A 17,757-nucleotide genomic window follows, 5' to 3' on the forward strand; every position below is an offset into this window, starting at 1 on the left:
CTTTCCTTTGCTATTTCTTATCTCCTTTTCTTCTTTTGGGCCTCCTTATCTCGAGAGACAATGGATACGCGCCTGGAGGTGGTCAGTGGTTTGTGAAGCAGCGCCTGGAGTGGCTATAAAGGCCAATTCTGGAGTGACAGGCTCTTCCACAGGTGCTGCAGAGAAATTTGTTTGTCGGGGCTGTTGCACAGTTGGCTCTCCCCTTGCGCCTCTGTCTTTTTTCCTGCCAACTACTAAGTCTCTTCGACTCGCCACAATTTAGCCCTGTCTTTATGGCTGCCCGCCAGCTCTTATCTCCACACAAACTGATTATACATCTTGATTTTCTGAGCCAAGATCATTTCTCACTTTTGTACTGATCTCATCCTTTATTAACAGAGCTCCCCACCTCTTTTTCCTTTCTTCCTATCCTTATTAAATGTCAAATACCCTTGAATATTTAGTTCCCAGCCGTGGTCATTCTGCAACTATATCTCTGTAATGGCTATCGTATCAGAGCACAAATAGAAATAAATGGGTATCAATTCATCCATCTTGTTACGAATGCTGCATGCATTCAGATAAAGAGCCTTAAATTCTGTCTTTGTACCATTTTTTCCCCTAGTTTGACCCTATTTGTTGGTGCACTCTTATCTTTGTACACTCTGTCCCTTCCTGCCACACTCTGGTCATTACCCGTATCGCTACCCTGCACTACCACCTTGACCTTTCTCATTAACTTACTAAATTTCCCCTCACCTGAACCCTTCCCCCACTATTTAGTTTAAAGCCCTCTCTACAGCCTCAGTTATACGATTCACCAGGACTGGTTCCAGCGTGGTCATCCCAATGGTACCGCTCCCTCTTCCCCCAGTACTGGTACCAGTGCCCCAAGAATCGAAACTCACTTCTGCCACACCAATATTTGAGTCACACATTCAACTCTCTGATCTTATTTATCCTATGCCAATTTGCTCGTGGTTCAGGTAGTTTTCCAGAGATTATTATGTTTATGGTTTTGCATTTTAAATTTAGCCCCTAGCTGCTCATACAACCTCTTTCTTAGTCCTACCCATGTTGTTGGTACCCACATGGACCACAACAACTGGATCCTTCCCCTCCCATTCCAAGTTCTTCTCCAGCCCCGAGGAGATGTCCTTAACCCTGGCACCTTGCAGGCAACACAGCCTTTGGGACTCACGCTCTCGGCTGCAGAGAACAGTATCTATCCCCCTAACTATGCTGTTTACTACTAATAATACATTACTTTTTGCTTCCCCCCACTTGAATGGCCCCCTGCACCACAGTGTTGTGCTCAGTTTGCTCATCTTCCCTGCAATCCCTGCTCTCGTCCACACAAGCTGCAAGAACCTCAAACCTGCTAGACAAGTGCAAGGGCTGAGGCTCCTCCATTGCTACCTTCTGGATCCCCATACGTGCCTCACTCTTGGTCACACCCTCCTGTCTCTGAGAACGGACCAAATCTGAAGAACCTAGCCTAAGGGATGTGACTGCCTCCTGGAACAAAGTGTCCAGGTAACTTTCTCCCTCCCTGATGCATCACAGTGTCCAAATCTCGGACTCCAGATCATCAACTCTGAGCTGAAGTTCTTCGAGCTGCAATTATCAGCCTCAGGGACCCTGGCTAATTTCTTCCCTCACTCTTTAGCCAGGGGCACTGAGGCCAATTTCAGCAGTTCAATTTTCACCTTGACCAGGATCAGCTAACTACGTAGGTAAGGGACGAAACCCTCCTGAACCTTCCTGGTCTGTATGGTTCAGTTCCATAACAAATGGCGCATTTATCCATCAAGCCACTCGTGACGCATGACTGCCTTTTATTACCTACACTTGCTATATCGCACGATAATATCACTGCCAGGTTGTAAACATGCACTGAAATTAGCAAAATCAGTTTTGCATTATTTGACCAATTTCCACTTAATGTTGATCCCCTCAAGGTCTTTACTACGTGACCCCTGACCCCTTTGATGCCTTTTGCCGCCACACTTCCCTTTTCAGCTTGTTTGGGTTAAGAATTTCTATGTGCTACCATCAAGACTGGCTGACAGCAGGAAAGCCCTTGTTTGGTGAGACCTCACCACTCCTTCTAGATTTAATTTCTCTTTGCCCATCCCAAATGGAATATTCGTGTGCTATGCAGATCTAATCTAGCAACTGACCAAGAGCTGGCAAGATGTCATTCAATTAGGATACTGCACCAATGACAGTGTACTAAGGTCGGGTAAAGTTGCTTCACAGGTGTAACAAACATAACACTCATGAGCTACAGCCACAAATAGCTTATTTTGCCATCATTAAATGGCTCTACCCCTTTTCCCTCTCCTGTAAACACTGATAAACGCAATGATCTGTTTGTTAAGCACATGTACATTTTGAAAGACATTCCCAACACACACATAATGTCTGCAGTTAGTTATCCAGTTGCCTAGAAATAACACAACTGCATAATTAGTATACTAATTATTTCAGTACTTACACACATGCCAATAAAAGTTTCAATCAACACCTTGCAAATATTGCAATACAGTTGTTATCTGACATTTACATTAAATACAGAAGATAAACTGGATGTAGAATTATTTTGTTAATCAACTGCAGATTATTCATTCTCAATATAAACATCAGGCATCAAGGGCACCATGCATTAAAAGCTGACATCGGCAAAGAAATGCCACAGCAGTAAAGAGGTAACATGGGGTTATTATAAATAGCAAAGGGGAATTTCAGGAGTAATCAATTCCAGGGGTTAGCTGATAGCTAGAACCCACTCTGGTTTCACTTTTGTCATCAGAACCTTTTCATTCAATTCTAGCTTTCCAGTATTCCCAGTTATCAATTATTCTGCGCAGCAAACCAGCTATGAATCCATATCATAGATGCTCTGGCCAATTGGGATTAAGTCAACAGCTGACGAAGATTCAAGAGTCATATGTTGAGTGGCAGATTTTAAGCAGAAATTACCCTCTTCATGCTGTTTGTTGCCTGTTATCTGTGTGAACAAGTTGAGGGAGGGGTTAGCTGCGGAAATCGCATCTGCTCGCCTGGTGGGACCATTCTTGTTTCAATGGTCTGTGCCAGCATTATCTGACTCCCCTCACACCCTCCCCACGCCACTAAGGGAAGTGATGCGATAGGTGGCAGCTTGCCCAGGAGATTGGCCGCATCAACACCGAGATTTTTATTTCCCCAAATCATCGGCACGTCTTCAGGCAGAGATTCGACGTTAGTTAAAAGCATCGCTTCTTGCAGAGACCGTTCGCTACAACAGCTTCCCCATTGCTCAGCAAGGAGTAATCCTGCTCCTCCTCCAACAGTGAAGGAGCGATGCTCTCTCTCAATGTGCAAACACTGTTCCTAACCCCCCAGCCTCCTCTTACTGCATTTCTGCAGGGCTGGAGATTTGGAATCTGGAGGCGGTCGTTGTAACGAGCAATGCATCGATTCTGATGCCCAGAAAATACTTCTGTTTTGTTTTGAGTCACGTTTACAATCCGAAAGCCATAATTTAAAAACACTAAGCATTGACTCGGTCATATTGCTGATATATACTATCCCGTGTCTCTACGTAATAATGGTATAACACCGGATGGTATTTCATAATAACCCCACAGCACAGGATGATATACGAGAATCCTCTTATTTAAGGGTCGCAGTCTCACAATCTAAATCTATGTGTCACCGAGATCAGCTTCACTGTCTCTCTGAGGCACATCGAGGGTCCGTTACCCGTCTGAACTGAAGGGGGTTTGCAACAGAACATGTTTCCGCATTAACACACTGGTTGTATATTTAACTAGCTGCTAAACTGCTGGTCTGCAAACACGGATAGTGGGATGGGAGAAGAGATTAGATGTACTCCTGACATTGAATCTCTCTCCAGCCATCGCTGTGACCCACACAAGGTGAGCTGTTTGGGAGACAGTGAGAGAAGCCCCACACTATGCAGCCACCCTGGTCTGCTAGGGACTGGGCGTTTCTCCAAGCTCCCTCCCTCCCTACCCACCTCTTTCAGCTGTTCCAGCTCATGTTTGACCGTCTCGTAGGCGCTTTCCAGCTCGTCGTATTGCTGTTTCAGCGACTGCTTCTCCTCCAGAACCACCAGCCCATATTCTGCAGCTTGGATTTTCTCGTGGGTCGTTTCCGTTAGCTCCTTAGCAAGTCTCTCGATCTCAGCTTTGTAATGCTCCATATTCTGCATCTGCATCAGCTCACCTTCTGCGGCCATGGCCCTAGCTGAATGGAAGAGTCCTGGCGAGAGTGCACCTGCAGAGGGGGGGGGGGGGGTGGCAGGCCGGCTCGGTCGCAGCTGTAAACACGCTCAGAATGGGAATGAGGAGTTGCAGCTGATTCACGGCCGCTGCATCGGGAGCATTGCACCTCTCCTCATCTTGCCTCCATTTCTTGGCTGTCTGGTCAACAGAGATGCACCTTTCCTGATCTGAAGCGAGCCGCCATCTCCAATGTAACACAGCCCTGAACCTCCCTCTGCCATATGACGTCAACAGCATCAGAATAACCCCATTGCAAAGGCAGCAGGAGCATCCCAGGATATAAAGTCCCTCTAAACACAACAGAGGTCAACATTTCTGACTAAGCCCATGATTGCACAGAAAATTAGAGCTCAACCTTTCTGGATCACCACGTTATTAACAAGAATGGAGCTCAGCCTCCCAGAATAAATTCATGACATCGAGCTGGAGCTCCATAATCGAGATTATCCCCGTAACCAACAACAGTTAGTGTTTGAGGATAATCCTATCACTGGTAGAGCTGGAATTTCCTCTCCCTGGATAATCCAATCGCTCAGAGATCTCCATAATCCTGGAATAAACCTATTAAAATAGAGCTAGAGCTCCAACATCCTGGGACAAAGCCAAAGGTCTGGGGCTCAAATACCCAAGAGTCAATCCCATATACAATGTGGAGTTTAATATACAAGGGAATCCCATCAGACATGAATTGCATATTCATGCCCAAGGATAAACACTGCATGTGCGGTTAATGCAAAATAATCTTATCAGAAGTCTTAAGACCAAATATCCCTGGTTAAATCAGTATCCTAGACCCCATTATCACAGGCTAAACCCATCCCATATAGAGGTGTAGCCTAAAGTCCCAAGGCAAACCCATTAGTTTAGTGTTTAATCCATTATCTCTATGGCTCCTGTTCAGTATCTCAGGATAGACATATTTAACCTAGAACACAAACTTGGTATTCTAGGATATAAATATCACATGGACAGCTGGAGCCTAGAACCAACTCCACTAGACCTAGAATTGATGAACAATATCCCAACAAAAAGTCATTCCACCCACAGCCTAGTGTCCTAGGGAAAACTCATTATGTCCAATGCTGTGGGCAGTCAAGGGGGTCGTTTGGCCAGAATGCCTGCCCCTCTTCAGCAGCTATGTCTGCACCCAGGTGTCCTTGGAAAGAGAGCACGTAGTCTCCTTTTTTATTCTTTCATGGGATGCAAGGCCAGCATTTGTTGCCCATCCCTAATTGCCCTTGAGAATGTTGTGGTGAGCTATCTTCTTGAACCACTGCAATCCATTGACTTTTCTGTAGCAATTTGGTAAAACTGAGTGGCTTGCTAGGCCATTTCAGAGGGCAGTTAAGAGTCAACCACATTTCTGTAGATCTGGAGTACATGTAGGCCAGACCAGGTCAAGACAGCAGATTTCCTTCCTTAAAGGACCAGATGGGTTTTTACAGCAATCAATGTTTGTTTCATGGCACCATTACTGAGACTAGATTTCAATTCCAGATTTTTATTAACTAATTGAATTGAAATTCCACCAGCTACCATGGTGAAATTTGAATCCATGTCCCCATAGCCTTAACCTGGGCCTCTAGATTTCTAGTCCAGTGATATTACCACTATGTCACCATCTCCCCTTAGCTTGAGGCCTTCCGCAACCAGTGGGCATCTGGGGGGACTGGAGTGCATCATTACCCCTGAGACTGTTAATTTAATTTGATTCCTTTTAATTTGAGTTAAGTCGCCTTCAAAGTTTTTCTTTTTCTTTTGTTACCATACATTAGTGGTGCCCCTTCGATAGGGGCACTTAGTCACTCCCTTTATGTAATTATGGGTTTTCAAAAGAGATGTATCCAGTGCTTGAGGCCAATTATCCCCAGTGTTAGAGCCCAATTACACCCAATGTTAGAGCCCAATTCCCCAGAGTTAGAGCCCAATGACATCATTTTGCTAGAGGTTAATTTTTTTTCCCCAAAATATATTTTATTCATAAAATTTGTAAAGCTAATTTACAGTACATTTCAAATGTGGCAGTTCACATAGTGTAGAACAGATCAATTAGGTTAAATACAGTCCATGGCACTCCAGGGTGCCTCACTTCATTTACAATGCAGATTGCATCTACATTTATATTGCATTTAAACATTTCCTGATACATACAGCCCAAGAGGTTTACACTCGTTCCAGCCCCTTGGTGTACTCTGGCGGGAGGGCCGTAAATTTTGACCTTTCCCCTTCAGCCTTTGCAGTGGTTGCCCCAAGTTTCAGTGCATCACTCAGCACGTAGTCTGAGGGGCTTGGAATGTGCCAGTCTGCAACCCTCAGTTGTGGACAACTCCTTGTACTGGAAGACCAACAAGTTGCAGGCAGAGCAAAGAGCATCTTTCACTGAGTTAATAGCCTTCTAGCAGTTGGCATTAGTCTTGGTGAGTCAAAAATATTAGGCAATCATCTGTTAATATCACCAACAGTAATTTGGAGGCTCAAATGTTTTAAATGTATTAAGTTTAGGTTATATATATATGTTAAATAATAATTAAAATAATGTATAATCAAAATAATAAAAATAGAATAGTGAGAATAGAGGAGGAAGGACAGGGCAAGAAGAAGCATTCGCATTTTTAAAAATGTCTATTTAAAACGTTTTGTGTTTATTTTAGTTGTAACTCATTTCCTATATTAAAATAATGGTGACAATTCAAAAGTACTTAATTGGCTGTAAAGCGCTTTGGGACATGCTGAAGATGTGGAAGGCACTATAGGAATGCAAGTTCGTTCTTTCTTACAGAGTTCCTCCTGTTACTTGACTGCCTTCACTGTTGCAGCAATTTAGCATCAGTATTTAAGCTTAAAACACAAAACAAATGACCAGCCCAGGGAACCTGCCATTTGCCATCTCATCAACTGATATCAATATCTATAGGACACATGGGCCTGTTGTAACTGATCTTCGTAATGGAACCAACTTGCAGTGGTGAATTGAAAACTAGTTGATTGAAGAGCTGTAGCAACAATCCTATCCTCAGTTCCCTGGCCCTGTTCAATATGTTAATTGGAGGTGCCCTTTACAATCAACCCAGTTTTATGGATCTCATCCAGAAAATCCAGTTTGTAAATTTAAACATCCAATTTTTGACAAATTGTTATAAATAATGACATCAAAAATTGTTCAAGGTAAAAGTAATAATTAGTTAACATTTATTAAGCCCCATCCCCACAATATAATCCATATTTAATTTATTATCCCACTCTCACTCAATTTAAAGGGATATTTGCTAGGCCATTATGATATTGAATGGCTTGGCTGCAGGTAACTTATGAATGCATTCTCTGCACCATGTACTCTGCTTAAAAAATAACAGCATCAGGCTCCTCTGATTGGGTAAAGACACCACCTGGTGTAGAATAAACTACACAAACCAGAGCAGCCCAGGTTCAACTCCTAAACTGTGCCAAGTTGCCAATCTCAGTTAAGGCAGGAGATGAAGGATTACAATTGGATTCAGCGCACCTGAGCAAGGATATTGAAAAATAAGCAAGAATATCTACCCCAGATTGCTATCTAGTGAGTCTGGAAAACAGCTGCTAAGAACAGGGTTCAGGATGATACTGGGCTGCCCATGATTTGAATAGGTTACTGATAATCACTATCACACATGTTGTGTGATGTACCAGAGACGTCCTGCACCCATGGAACATGGATGATGTCCCAGCTTGAGTCAATGTATGTAGGAAAAAACGGGAGAAATTCAGCCAAGGAATTTTTAAAAATGATAGCATCACAGATCTGTGTAAAATGATGATCCATGTGGTATGTTCCTAAACACTCTTGCTAGAAACCAATTAGTTTGTTGAATCAAAATTAAGAATCCAACCAGCATTTTCATTGGTTGCCAAGCTGTCTTACATGCACAGAAACCCATCACCATTCTAGAAAGTCTCCAAATCATTCTATGTAAATAGTGTTTCTGTTCCCCTGGTGTGGAGTGCACACTGTCTCCATAAGCGCATACATTATTGACCTACAGCCAGAGAATTTAACATAGATTGGCAACAGCAAAGACTTAGAGACCCCATGTGTACACAGGAGGTAGTACTGAAGCTGAACCAGTCAACATTACATAGCCCAACAACACACAGCACTGGTAAGCTTCCCGCTGCTTCTCTCATTATGACTACTTGCCCAAAAAGGGCATTGGCTTACAGGGTTGTCCAAAACTAAATGGGAAAAATCCTAGCCCTAGTGATAGATTAACACCTCTACAACAATAACTTGCATTTATATAGCATCTTTAAAATAGCAAAAATATCCCAAGGTGCTTCCGAGGCATAAACAGAAACAAATATATATCTAGGTCCCATCGAGGAGCCAGCTTGGCTGGTTAATGATCAACAGCACTGTGAAGTATATTGAACCTACCTGAACAACTTAATCTGCTACAAAGGACATCACTTCTAAGTTGTCATCGCCAAGTGTGTTCTCTTGAAGCTAACTAAACGAAATAAAGCTAAAGAGACCCCTTTTGCCTCCCTTCCATGGAGGAATGTCACCAGTTGGTCATGAAACAACCTAAAAGCATGGTTTTAAGCCCTTCCTCAGTAGGCAGCAGGAAATCCCTCCAGCATGGCATGGGGAGCAGCACAACTTACTATCTTCCTGATCACAAAATGGACAAACATCAGACTCCAACAAATGATGGCTCCATCAGATGCTTCAGCAGCAATAGTCTTGCTGCTAGTCAATCACAATAGATCACTCATCCCTGGATAAGCGAGTGAATATGGGTAAACCCATTCTCAAGCAGCTCCCATCTGAAGCTTCATAAATTCCAATCACATTTATAATGGATAAACTTTTGTTCTCTATAAGCACACAACATAATGATACTGATCTCAGTAAAGTTTACTGTTCAAGCAATACCTTTGTGTTGGGAATGATGAATAGCTTATCTGCCTCTCAAAACATAAAAAGCAGAACACATTTTCATTAAATCACTGGCTCGGAGTCATCGCTAAGAGTCACCAGAGATAATTTTATTAGAACTCAGCAATCCCAGTCTAACAATCCTACCTCTAGTAACTGCAGTACTGTAATTGTGATAGTGTTCATCCGGTTTGATTTAGATCATGCTCTCTTATTCCATACGGTGAAACAATGAAGCTATGAGTATTCTCTTTCAATTTCTGCTACTTTTGTATTACTTCGGTCCCATTAATAAAATATATTTTGCTGAGCAACAGAACTTTTCATTTTTGTTCTTTGTATCAATATCAAGTACTTGCAGGTCAATCATAGCAAAATAAGCTCACTATCTCTGCCCAGCAATGTGTATTAAACCCAATCTCACAGCAGTACCTTCCACTGCACCACTGAGATAATATTCTCAACAGACATTTTTATCACCTGCCTATTAAAGTATCAATTGGATGCTCACGTATGTAGTTCTGTGCTGTGGACAACAAACTGATGACTCCAGATCATCTCATTTAGGACTCTTAGGACACAAAGAGAAAAGTCCATGACATTGATCTGATCTGAATTCAGACACGGGGCCCAGGGGTGAAGACAAATTGCATTATCCAGCCTTTTGTTTCTGTTGATTTTTAAAACAATATTATGTAAATAGTGAATTCTGCCATCATCACTTTCTGGGGAAAGGAGTTCTTGATCCCAATAAGCAGGCTGGGGCTCTTTTCTATAGAAAGATAAAGCAGAACACTAACCTGATAGAGGTCATTAAAGGTATGAAGAAGTTCAATAGGGTAGAAGTAGGGGTAAAGGGTGGCTATTTAGAGAGACAGAAGGTGAAAAGTGCATAAGGGTCAGTGCTGGGACCACTGTTGTTCATAAGTTATATCAGCAATTTAGATTTGGAATCAAAAACACTATTTCTAAATTTGTGAAGGACAGCAAATTGGGGGGTAATGGGAGGAGTTAGTCGATACTGAGAAGAACGGTAACAAATTACAAGGAGACATTAATAAACTCGGAGAATGGGCAAATAATTGGCAAATGAATTGTAACACACATAAGTGTGAAGTATTACATTTTGCCAAGAAAAATAAGGAGGTCACATATTAATTGGAAAATACTAATCTAAATGTGGTAGAGGAGCAAAAGGATCTAGGAGTACAAATACACAAATCACTGAAAGTAAACATGCAGGTTGATAAAGGGTTTATTTCTAAAGGGGTAGAATTGAAAAGTAGAGAAGTTATACTAAACTAGCATCGAACTTTGGTTAAACAACACCTGAGGTACTGGGTACAGTTCTAGTCATCATGTTATAGAAGGTACTGGAGAGGTTTCAAAAAACATTTACAAGGATGATACCAGAAATGTGAGGTTATACATATCAAGTAAGAATGAACAGGCTGGACCTCTTTTCTCTTGGAAAGAGAAAGCAGAGAGGTGACTGAATAGGGGTCTTTAATATTTTGAAAGGTTTTAATAGAGTAGACACAGAATGTCTCCATTTGTAAAGAGCAAAATGAAGGCCATCAACATAAGATAATCGCCAAGAAAAGTAAATAGGGAAATCAGAAGAAACCTCTTTACCCAGAGAGTAGTGAGAATGTGGAACTTACTAACAATGGGGAGAGGTTGATATGAATAGTGTAGATGCATTTAAGGGGAGACGAGATATGCATATGAGGGAGACAGGAATAGAGGGTTATCCTGGTAGAGTTAAATGAAGAAGGAAGGGAGGAGACTCGAGTGGAACATAAATGCCGGTATGGACTGGTCAGGCTGAATCTTCTCAAAAGACACAAGGTTTGAAGCATATGTTCATATTTACACAGATAACTCTTCCACATCCTGAAAGTGCTGGAAAAGTAAATGAACATTATTAGGTAGCCCAGGGGACTTCAACAAACTTGTCTTTTCAAAGGAGTGTGGGGCTCTGTATGTGTTTCTGAAACACTGTTGCACCATCACCTTGCTGTTCATTTTCTCACATTATCTACCCATAGTGCTTTTCTCTCAATCCACATCATCATATTTCTCACAGTGACATTCTGTGTTACTCATGATTCTTACAGCAGTTTATTAAAACACTTTATTCCTTCCAGGGATTCATTGTGCTTTTCTAGACTCCTGTCCAACTCACCACCAGATGTTCCCAATTTCAGCACTGTTATTGTGAATCTCAAACCTTACTGAGATTACTGATGATGCTTCCAGTCCTCTCACTTCCCAAACTGAGCCTCCATTGTAGCTCTCCACCACTCTCTCACTGGATTAGTCATAATATACATAATATATTTTACAATCTTCTGCAGTCAGTGAGTGCTGGCAGGCTGGTGACTATAGTCATAGAGTCATACAGCACAGAAACAGGCCCTTCAGCCCATCGTGTCTGTGCCAGCCATCCAGGACCCAACTATTCTAATCCCATATTCCTGTACTTGGCCCGTAGCCTTGTATGCTATGGCTTTTCAAGTGCTCATCTAAATACTTCTTAAATGTTGTGAGGCTTCCTGCCTCCACCACCTCTTCGGGCAGTGCGTTCCAGATTCCAACCACCCGCTGGGTGAAAATTTTTTTCCTCAAATCCCCTCTAAACCTCCTGCCCCTTACCCTAAATCTAAGCCCCCTGGTTCTTGACACCTCCGCTAAGGGAAAAAGTTTCTTCCTATCTAACCTATCAATGCCCTTCATAATCTTGTACACCTCAATCATCTCCAAGGAAAACAATCCTAGCCTTTTCAGTCTCTCTTCATAGTTGAAATGCTCCAGCCCAGGCAACATCCTGGTGAATGTCCTCTGCACCCTCTCCAGTGCAATCACCTTCCTATAGTGTGGTGCCCAGAACTGTACACAGTACTCCAGCTGTGGCCTAACTAGTGTTTTATACAGCTCCATTATAACCTCCCTGCTCTTATATTCTATGCCTCGGCTAATAAAGGAAAGTATCCCATATGCCTTCCTAATCATCTTATCTACCTGTGCTGCTGCCTTCAGTGATCTATGGACAAGTACACCAAGGTCCCTCTGACCCTCTGTACTTCCTAGGGTCCTCCTTGTATATTCCCTTGCCTTGTTAGTCCTCCCAAAATGCATCACCTCACACTTCTCAGGATTAAATTCCATTTGCCACTGCTCCGCCCATCTTACCAGCCCATCTATATCTCCCTGTAATCTAAGGATTTCCTCCTCACTGTTTACAACACCACGAATTTTCGTGTCATCTGCGAACTTACTGATCATACCTCCTATATTCACGTCTAAATCATTAAATCATTAATGTACACTATGGTGGGGGGTTTCACAGCCAAGACCAATTCTGTCCTCACCCAATATCCACACATATGCACAGTCCAGTAATGTCACCAATAATGATCAGAATCGGGAATCGTGACAGATTCTTTTACCCTCACAGACCAAGAGCGATGATACCAACTGCAACCCCTTCACCGCTGCCATGGCTGAGATCAGTGAACTCAGCATAGACTGGACCCCCAACTTGGATGATTACCATGTGGTTTACTTGATTCAATTCTGTTATTTCTCACTCAGATTTTCTAGCTCCTTCCAGAGATGCACAATCTCATATCTCTTGAGATTCAGACTTATGTTTACATTTCTTATTGAAATTCAGCATGGCACTGTTATTTCTCAGAGAAATTTATCAAGATGCCCTTGTTTCTCTCTGAGATTTATGACCATACAGTAAAAACAGATTCCTACGCTAGGCTGCAATTACATTAAAATCCTGACAGCTATGCTAATTCACAGCCACGCGCAAACATTCTCAGTAACGCTCAGCTCAATGACAAAATCACCTTTTTACAATCCATTTATCCATATATTAACAGTACTCAATGCTGTGAATTATAAACAGCTTTATTCATCCTTTTCCCAGTACATTTTGGTTTCTTTTTTCCATTTTTCATGGTTTCTCTTCTACTCTGTGAAAATGGGAATGCTGAAAAACTTCTATTTTGTGTGTCCACCATCAAACATTCCCAGATTAGATGTGGCAGAGCCAGATGGCAGGGGGGTGGGGGTTGGGAATGGGGTGAAGCTCCCTTAATACTGCTCCAGCAACTAATATGTGCAATACCACTGGAATGTGCATTTCTCCCATTTGGTCATTGGGGAAGCTTCTACATTGTTATTTCAAAGGAGCATCCACAAAAATTAACTCGGACTGGGAGAATTCTATTTTTTCCCTAAATTAACCTGGAAGCAGTTCAAAAGAATTGGACCATGAGCCTATATTTTTCAATTAAGGTTATTTCAATTCCGCTGTTAACCCATTTAAAATGAATGAATCAGAAAACTTTGGCTGTGAAGTACATTTTTGCTTCAAGAAGAATTTTCCATAGCTCAAGAATTAAGTTGAGGCTCACAGAATCAGCTCCAAGTAACCTTCCAGAGTTCCAGGAACCGGGGGACGATCACTGAATTGGCTACTTCTGTGAGATATGATGCTTGGTATCCTAACTGATCTTCACTCTGATCAAAGCTGGATACGGCCTATATAAATCTGCCCAACATCATCTCATTTTTGTGAGTGATGAGCATTTTGGGCCTAAACTTGCTGAAAAAATAACGGCATGTGAACAAGGCACGCCGTTATTAATGTGCAAATTGGCCAATACGTTCAGAGAATGATGAAAGATATTGGGAGTTGTGAATCTCAAGAATTTGCTGATCGATTTACGCCGCTCTGCTGTTCGCTTTGCACAGACAACATCTTGCCCTTAGCTTGCATATTAATTTTAAAAACATGTTGGAACTGTACATTAATTGTCCATTAAACTCACCACAGAAAATTTGGCTTGTAACTTAGTGTAAGTACCCTTTAAACAATATGATGATTGTTAATGACTGCCAATCCATCTCTCTGGCCTAGAGAGTGAACAATTTAAACTGTGAAGTCTCATTCATTCAGGTAGTGAATTGTTGTTGGAAATGTTTTAAAATGTCAAACTTTAAATGTAAAACGTATTTTTCCTTTCTGTCTCTTTTATTTCTCTTAATCAAATCTTTCTTTCCCTCCCTTCATTACTCTTGCTGTACCTGATATGACTCTAATTCACCCACCCTACTTCAGCCTTCTTCTGTCATTCCTCTCTTTATGCTCATTGGTTAAGGGGATATACTGTTGGTCCTGTTGTTTCCTAAGGCCCCAGTTGTCCTTGCCACGCTTCTGTCAATACAAAGAAAACAATATGATCAAAGAAAATTGAGCTGAAGGTTGCAGGAAAAAGACTACAGTGTGAAATGCCACCCTCCAGCAAGTTCCAGCCCACGGAGTTTTGTGCAAAGCAGCAAATGTGTACAGCATAAGATATCAATCAAAGTCACAGCTCAACTGCTATGGTATTGAATCATAAAACTAGATTCAGTCACTGCTCTGTGACCAGTTTTCTGATCTCAGCCAGGCATTAAATGCTACATTTGGTCTGAACACCCCAGGTGTGGGAGAAGTAAAAGAAATCAAGGTTCCAGGTCTTGATCACTAACAACTGCTGGAAAGTATACCTTGTGGACACAAGTGAAGACAGGGTTGAACTCAGCTGTGATGCCTTGATGGTGCAATAGTGAACTTATCAAGCAACGCTTACTAAGTACGTACTGAAGTTTGGCCTTTTAATCAAGGTAACATCGGGCTGCTAGTGTAATGGAACTGTACATGAGCAAGTCATTGTGTCCAAAAAATGAGAGAAGGCAACTGAAAACTTTTACAATTAAAAGTTTGATCACCCATAGGTTATTGAGCATATTATGTGATCACAACATGATACAACCACAAGTATGTAAAACATGGTTATTGCCCATGGACTGTATAAATGTGCTATCACACTGGCAGCAATGCAGTGGCCCTGTTATACAATGCCTAACTCAAAATTAAAAATATACACATAAAAAACTAAATATATCATTCTAATAGGAGAATACACCGTGTTTATATATGGAGTTAATTGTTGTGATGGGTGACTGTGGTGCATAGTCCTGGAGACCAGCACCTTGTTTTAGGAGCTCGAAAGTTGTGTTGCTATACTAAGTAATCTTTTCAAAAACTACGTAGTGATAGGATTTTCTGAAAGTTATGTATGTGTTTTGTGGTTTGCTTTTTTAAGACAGCTTTCAATGGTTCATTGAATTCTCATGTAGTCTGAGTGTGAAATCTTGATCCTGTGATCTTACCAATGACACTGAAACATTGGTCACAAAATTTGGCTCCATAGCACCCATTTTGGTTCTACATCAGTCCCACGCCTTACCTTCCCTCTGTCACTGACCATCAAAGTGTCCTCTTGGTCACAATGCTGAAATAAAAGCTACCAGGAAACCAACATTCCAAACCAACTTTATCAAAATGGCATTCAATATTCCATGCAATACTCAATCACCCTAGTGCATTCCCTTAGTGCCTGTACTCCATGTGCTTTTGTGTGTCCTAGTCCTCCTCCGCCATGCTACCCCAGCGGCCGCAGCATGGCTAGCGAAAGGGTGTTGATGTTCAATGGGGGAGACCGAAGGTGGCCTTGAAGGATGACATTGAGCAGCTCTAGGCCCAGGGATAGGCACCAACATGTTGCACCACGGACATTTGACAAAATTATTGACTCAGCCAGAGACATGCAGGCAATTAATCTATATATAGTGTATAACCAACCTAATGCCATCAAAACACAAGCTGATTTCTCATGCATTTCTCCTTATTTAGTGAGATACCTGGCATTGTTTTTGTTTGCAATATCTGCCCGCACACTTGATGTAGCGATGCGAAGAATCCAGATAGATGTCCGTCTGTCCGGAGTGATCTTGATCTCCTTCTGGGCTGGGAGAGGGATTTGTGTGAAGAGCTACATGTTTGTAGTCCTTTTAATCTGCACAATAAATGTGAAACTGAGTAAATATAGGCTCCAGCATTATCCTTCTATAACAAGCTTTCTGGAGTTTAACATGGTAGCAGAGGATGGTTGCCTAAAGCTGAAGGTTGGGAAATAGGAAATTTTTTTTGGATGGAAAACTAAAATCTCAAGGGCCATTGTGGAAATATATAGCAAAAAGGAAGTGCAAATTGTCAGGGTATGATTACCCTCCAGTGTTTTTGGAGTCTGAACCATATGACCAGTGAAAGAATGAGTTGGCTATGTGGACACGGGTTACATTTCTACCAAAGAGGAAATGAGGTATGGCCTTGGCGATGTCACTTACTACCAAAAGTAAACTCAGAAGTAGAGTGTTTTCTGAACTGGATGCTTGTCAGTTGGATACTGATGAAGAGTTGGATCTTCCGCTAGGATTTTTGGATGAAATGTACAAGCAAGATGACCTATTGAATGCGTATGAGGCATGGTCAGACTTTGATAGATTTCAGGAAACAGATGGTTATTCAATGGAGGAATGTATCATGAACATGAACAGACGATAGAAAAGACTGAGGAAGTTCAATTTGGAGATCCCTGGTTCAGTGCTAGCTTTTAAATTGCTAGATTGTACCAGGGTGTCGCATATGGACGGGCTCCTGGTTCTAACTGGGGTTCGGTGCTTGGACAAAGACTCCCCGTTGGACCAAATGTCCCCGGCCTTAAAAACATTCCTGGGGAAACAGTCATTTCCTGAAGTCCTGGTAGAACATGCGGGACACTCTGCAGTGACACAAAGAATGGAGGACTCAATGTTTACTAGATTTAGAAATAATCCAGATAATGGAAGCAGGCCTAAGTACAATGGAAGTGTTAAAGACAGGAGGAATGAGGATGATAGCACCTTTAGCAGGTGTGAATATTACAGTGGAAGACAAGGTTGGAACAGCAATCAAAGGCGAATGAATCACAGGAATGCCCAAGGAACAGTTAACAGGTGCTTCAGATATGACTCAAAGTATCATTATGTAATGAACTGAACTAAGTGGAGGGGCAGGGTCTTCGAAATAACACATGACACAGACAATTCTGAGGCAGAAGAAGAAGATACTAAAGGAATTGTACTAGTCACAAGGAGTTTTAATCCTATGATGAATGTGTTGGTTGCGGATTCGTTCAACTGTGTGGTACTGGATAGTGCTTGTAAGTCGACAGTATGTGGAACTGATTGGTTACAGTGATATCTGGATTCACTCAGTAGTGAGGATCAACGCAAGGTTAAGAAGTATAAAAGTACTATCAGCTTTAGGTTTAGGATAACAACACATTGAAGTCACTGAAGAGAGTAGTAATTACATGTAAAATAGCTGGGGTAAGCCACTTTATCATACTGATGTAATCTCCCGTGAGATACCTTTACTGTTGAGTAAACCTTCAATGAAAAAGGCACAGATGAAACTTGATATGGAGCATGATAAGGCAATTATTTTTGGGAAGCCAGTGACTTTGCAGTTTACCCAGTCAGGGCATTATTGTATCCCCTTAATAAAACCTGATGTTTTTAGTCAAAGTGTTAAAGAAGTATTGATGGCATCAGGTGTTACGAATCAGAGAGATAAAAGGCAAATTGTCTTAAAGTTGCACAGGCAATTTGCTCGCCCTT

The 17,757-nt window shown here is 41.8% G+C and overlaps 1 protein-coding gene across 2 annotated transcripts in view; it reads right to left on the bottom strand.

The window, feature by feature from the left end:
- bicd1a (bicaudal D homolog 1a) overlaps window positions 1-4,229 on the bottom strand; it is a 298,487-nt gene extending 294,258 nt beyond the window's left edge. For both annotated transcript variants that reach the window (XM_068050823.1, XM_068050822.1), the window contains exon 1: window positions 4,007-4,229. In XM_068050823.1, coding sequence (XP_067906924.1) covers window positions 4,007-4,228 — 222 coding nt within the window. In that variant the 5' untranslated portion in view covers window position 4,229. The remainder of the gene's footprint in view (window positions 1-4,006) is intronic.
- Window positions 4,230-17,757: the final 13,528 nt, after the last annotated feature.

The sequence above is a fragment of the Heterodontus francisci genome, chromosome 18 (genome assembly GCF_036365525.1).
Source record: "Heterodontus francisci isolate sHetFra1 chromosome 18, sHetFra1.hap1, whole genome shotgun sequence".
Classification (NCBI taxonomy): Eukaryota; Metazoa; Chordata; class Chondrichthyes; order Heterodontiformes; family Heterodontidae; genus Heterodontus; species Heterodontus francisci.